Source organism: Chondrus crispus, genomic scaffold, assembly GCF_000350225.1.
Source record: "Chondrus crispus Stackhouse genomic scaffold, scaffold_240, whole genome shotgun sequence".
Taxonomy (NCBI): domain Eukaryota; phylum Rhodophyta; class Florideophyceae; order Gigartinales; family Gigartinaceae; genus Chondrus; species Chondrus crispus.
The window spans coordinates 122,088-126,609 of record NW_005179125.1 but is presented as its reverse complement, the minus strand read 5'-3'; the positions used below and the strand labels follow the sequence as shown (position 1 = coordinate 126,609).

The 4,522-nt window shown below is 52.7% G+C and overlaps 2 protein-coding genes; one reads left to right on the top strand and one right to left on the bottom strand.

Annotated features, from left to right (window-relative positions):
- Positions 1-2,032: 2,032 nt before the first annotated feature.
- Positions 2,033-2,875, top strand: CHC_T00004694001 (hypothetical protein). The gene has a single exon (XM_005716132.1). The coding sequence runs from the start codon at positions 2,033-2,035 to the stop codon at positions 2,873-2,875; it is 843 nt and encodes a 280-aa protein (XP_005716189.1).
- Positions 2,876-2,945: 70 nt separating this feature from the next.
- CHC_T00004693001 (hypothetical protein) lies at positions 2,946-3,914 on the bottom strand. XM_005716131.1 is given in 2 exon segments: positions 2,946-3,518; positions 3,519-3,914. The coding sequence occupies 1 exon segment, from the start codon at positions 3,912-3,914 to the stop codon at positions 3,519-3,521; it is 396 nt and encodes a 131-aa protein (XP_005716188.1). The 3' UTR covers positions 2,946-3,518.
- Between the last annotated feature and the right edge of the window lie 608 nt (positions 3,915-4,522).

The window sequence follows — 4,522 nt, the reverse complement described above, 5'->3', positions numbered from 1 at the left end:
AGAACAACCCTCTCGACACGTCCCTATCCATTCCCGCTTGCGACGACAATCCCTCCGCCGTCATCGCCATCGTCCACAAGAAAGCGGGACTTCAATATCGCATTACAAAGCAGCGCAAGCAGACCGACCTCCGCGCCAAGGTCCTGGAAGCTCAGCGGTCGGGCAACAAGGACCTTGTCAAGACGGCCAAGAAGAAAGTTGACAACCATGCCTCCGCCGTCGCGAGCAGAATCAAACAAGAGTTTCTCACCAATTCTTTCGAGGAGCTAGTCACTAAATTGATGTGTGAGAGGGCCAAGCTTAAACAGTTAAACAAAAAGTTGCACGAAGAGTCCCTCAAGAAGGACGCCCTTGTCCTGCAACTCCAGGAAAATGTACAGAAACTTTCGTATGAGAAGGACGCGTTTCAGACCAAGCTCGTGTCCACACATGGCGGCCCCCAGGTGCCGACCGGGGGTCAATGGCTTCAGACGGAGTCGCAGGATTTCAGACACGTCTCTGAACCGCATGACTTGTTACCCGACTTTTCGTCGCAACCGTCGCTACTGGTTCCGAGGGATTTCGAGTCTGTACCATCTTTGTTGCCCTCATTTTTAGATGAGCTAAAAGCACGTTGTCCAACAGACACCAAACTGGATCCTATCCTGTGGGAGGCGTACCAACGCCATGTGATCCCCGAACGGCAAGCTTCTTTCAGGGCGCAGTTAAGGGAAGAAGATTCTGTAGACGATGCGTTCAATCCCGTTGCGTAGTGAACAGGCATTTTGTTTCTTGCAAAGGGCCCCAGGAATCGTTTGCTGCTGGGAATATGTATGAAAATTGGAAATCCATGCCCTTCTAGTGCTCATGTGACTGTTGAGTCATCAAAGAGAGGTAGCAAACGAAAAATGCTTCTCTTTTCTATCTTTACCAGCGAAAAGCAAGCAAGCAACTATGAGGAAAGGTGTGGAAGGGAGATATGTGGAAATAATGTTGTCACCAGCAATGTACAACTTCGTTGTTCGACGTTCTTGAAACGGTAATAAGGAAATAGGCCTGCTTTATGCATGAGAACATGGTGTGCAATGACGTCAGATAAGGTGCAGTTGCCGCTGCTGGTGGACAGCAAGCAGGGGCACAGACAGGCGTTTTCAAGAGTTCGGGATCTGAACCGGTAACTGCATGTACCATCCTGTCGGATGCTTTTGTCTCGGCGACATGGGTGGGATGAATAGGCGCTAATTTGAATTATAGTTTTGCTGGAAATATGACGACGCCATTTACAAGAACACATCGCAAAACGCTGCATCATCGTCAACGGATTTCACTGCGAGAAACGATGATGCCGACAACTGCTTAGCGTGAAATGCATGGTATTGAAAGGATGTTTGTGTCAGGAGGAAAAGAGTGGTAAGCATATTAGATAGGAAGAATAAAGCGGCTGGAAAAAAAAGCACCGTCCGTTGAATCATGAGCTGGCGGACAAACACATGCGCTGGGCAATGTGTCTAGAAAGGGCACATCTAATGAACATCGTGGAGGGCGAACCACGGTAGTTTGGACGTGATGCTCTCTCTTTTCTTTTCTGTCATCCTCATAGGGAGTCGACAAACTGTCCCGGGCTTGCGAGGATTCTTGAAAAAGATGCAGACTGATAGGCGTGTCCGAGAGAATTGGCGCAATGGAATTGCAGAGAGATGAAGAGGAGAGACACGTGTCGCTGCCAATCTAGCCGACATTGACTTCTGCTTTCAATAAATCCATCGGGGCAGCAGTGCACGACACGGCGCGTGCCCTCACTCACATCGTGATGACGTCGACATAGACACGTCCGCCAGCCCCGTCCACCTTGGCAACGTTGTCTTCCTCCCCCACTACAAGCCCCATTCGCATAATGGAGCCTTCTGAATACTATCCACCACCGCAACCCTACACTTCTACCATCCCCTCCCTGCCCCACCCCAGCTATTATTCACCATCCATATAAAGGTCCCCTTCTCCCAGCCCTCTACCATCACCCCCCATCCCGCAGATCCCATTCTCTCGCTCAGCCATGCCCCTTCCCGCGGACCTGCTCTGTAAGTACGGGCCGTGGGCCGTCATAACCGGCTCCTCATCTGGGATTGGCAGCCAGTTCGCACAGCAGCTTGCCGCCTCCGGGTTCTCACTCGTCCTTGTTGCACGGCGTTCCGCCCGTCTCGACGACCACGCAAAATGTCTGCGCACCCTGGCTCCGCATCCGATTGAAATCCGTACGCTTACCGCAGACCTCGCCACCGACGATGGCATCCGCGCCGTTGTGGAATACACCGCCGATTTGGATGTCGGCTTGCTGGTGAACAATGCGGGTACCGTCCTACATGGCTCGTTCTTTAGACATAACCCAGAGGCTTATCAGCACATGATCGCTCTGAATGTGACCGCCGTGACGATGCTCGCGCACGCGATTGGGAAAAGACTTGGCCAAAGGAAGCGCGGGGGAATTGTCTTCACTAGCTCCATGGCACAGTCAGGGTTTCCTAATTTCCCAACCTACTCGGCGACAAAAAGCTACGTATCCACGCTGGCATTGTTGCTGAGGGGCGAGCTGGCTCCCAGGGGCGTAGATGTGCTTTGTTTGGAGCCGGGGGCAGTGGAGAGTGAGATCGTGGACGTGCTTCGGGAAGAAGGAGTGAATCTTGATGCCATTGGGATGAAGCCGATGCCAGTGGAAGACTGCGTGGAGGAAGCGTTGAGGAGCCTGCACCGTGGCGATGCAAAAGTCACGCCAGGGCTTATGAATAAGAATATGATGGCGGTGGCAAAGCTCATTCCGGAGCAGATGCGGCTGGGGATGCTGGATACAGCCATGGCTAAAACTATGGCTGAAAATTCGCGGTCGTTTCCGGAAGATTAGAAACGACCTATATACGGAACTGTCGAGGAGCGATTAGTGGTGGGATATCCTGAAGAGACCAAAAAGCTGCTTTCGCCAAGGATCAGTTTACGGGAAGGGGCAGGGTGGAGGCAGCGAGAAGTGCTAGATGATAGATTTAATTGCTAACTATGCAAGATCAAGCCGGGAGACATTGGAAAGATATATTTGCACTACGCTGCGGATGCGCACTAATATGATGCAAAGAGGCGGAGTAGTGGGTCGGTTGTAACGGTATGACACGAAAGCAGTGCGATGTCTGTCTAGGATTGCTACCTTGACCGTAAAGCTGTACATAAAGTTGTCCTGTATAGTGTTGCGATGGAAAGCAAAAGACAAGAGCTGACGCGCGTGCGGCGTGACCCAAACGCAGCGGATATTGCAGCACGGGCATGCTGGATGAGGCTTGACACAAGCCAAGATGTCGGCTTTCACAGGCTACCTGAGGCGTGCCATGACGTGAACCGGCCCTTCAACGAGTGTGCGGAAGCGTCTGCACGCCATTGCTGCTGTGCAAAGCAGGCTTCATCCTCGGGGAGACAGCGCTTGCTGAGACATTCGCCGCGCTCACTGCACAGGCAATGGTTGTCGTAGACGCAATTGGCGCGGGAGGTCTTCTCGGTGCTCATGTCGAAGCAGAAGTTGTCATCGTTGCATGCACATTGAAGATTGGAGACGCAGGCTGCAGCCTGTTGGAGTAGGGTGAAAAGGAGGAGGAGGAATGGGAGCAGAGAAGAGAGGAGCGGTTTATCAGGTCGCATCGCGGGAGGATGAGATCTGATGAAGGAGTGAAGACGATGGAAAGGGGGCGAGGGATGGGGTTAGGCGGCGGACGAGTGAGAAGATGTGTGTGAGGGAGGTAGGAGAGGGCTGACTGAGAGATCGGGGGATAAAGGGGGAAGGGGAGTAGGGGACAAATGAAGCGGGGTGGATGGTTTTTATTTAAGAGTCTGGGAACCGTGGAAGGGGGGGGGGGGGGTGGGGGAGGGGGGAATTGAGATCCCGGTGTTTCATGATTCATTGATGACATCCTTGACAGCTGAGGAGGAAACAGTTTTCTGCTTGTTTTTTCCCGCAAACGGGATTCGGAGCCACTATTGATATCGAACGATGACCGAAAGCTGCACACTTGCAACTTTTTTTTTGATCTTGGTGGGACGTATGGCTTGTCAACGAAGGGCAGCCGTCGTCGGCTCGGCTACCTCTGCGGTGGCAGCAGCTACATTCTTGTCCCGCACCTTGCCTCAACAGCCGTCTCTCGTCTAACGAAGAGTGGGTGCCCATGCCAAACTGCCCCCAACACGTGCATGCTCAGTCTTAAGCTTTCGCGTCCCTCGCTGGGCAGTTGACGACCACCCCTTCTATTGTATATATGACGCATCCATTTGCGGCTCGCAAGAGGTTTTGGTCGTGACAAACTTCGTCGTCGTCCGGTTTCTGGAGAAAGACGCAAACCTTCCGGCGCGACGTCTGCACTCGATATCGTCGTGATGAGCCAACCATCGGCTTCTACAAACAGGCAGCCAACAAGACGCGTGAGCGATGGGGCTCGGGCCCGGAAGGGCAAAGCGACCTGTCGATATATTATATATATTATATCTACAGGTCCCTTTGCCCTTCCGGCAGGGA

Coding starts and splice junctions, on each gene's coding strand:
- CHC_T00004693001 (XM_005716131.1), bottom strand. CDS start 3,914: ATGAATCATGAAACACCGGGATCTCAATTCCCCCCTCCCCCACCCCCC.
- CHC_T00004694001 (XM_005716132.1), top strand. CDS start 2,033: ATGCCCCTTCCCGCGGACCTGCTCTGTAAGTACGGGCCGTGGGCCGTC.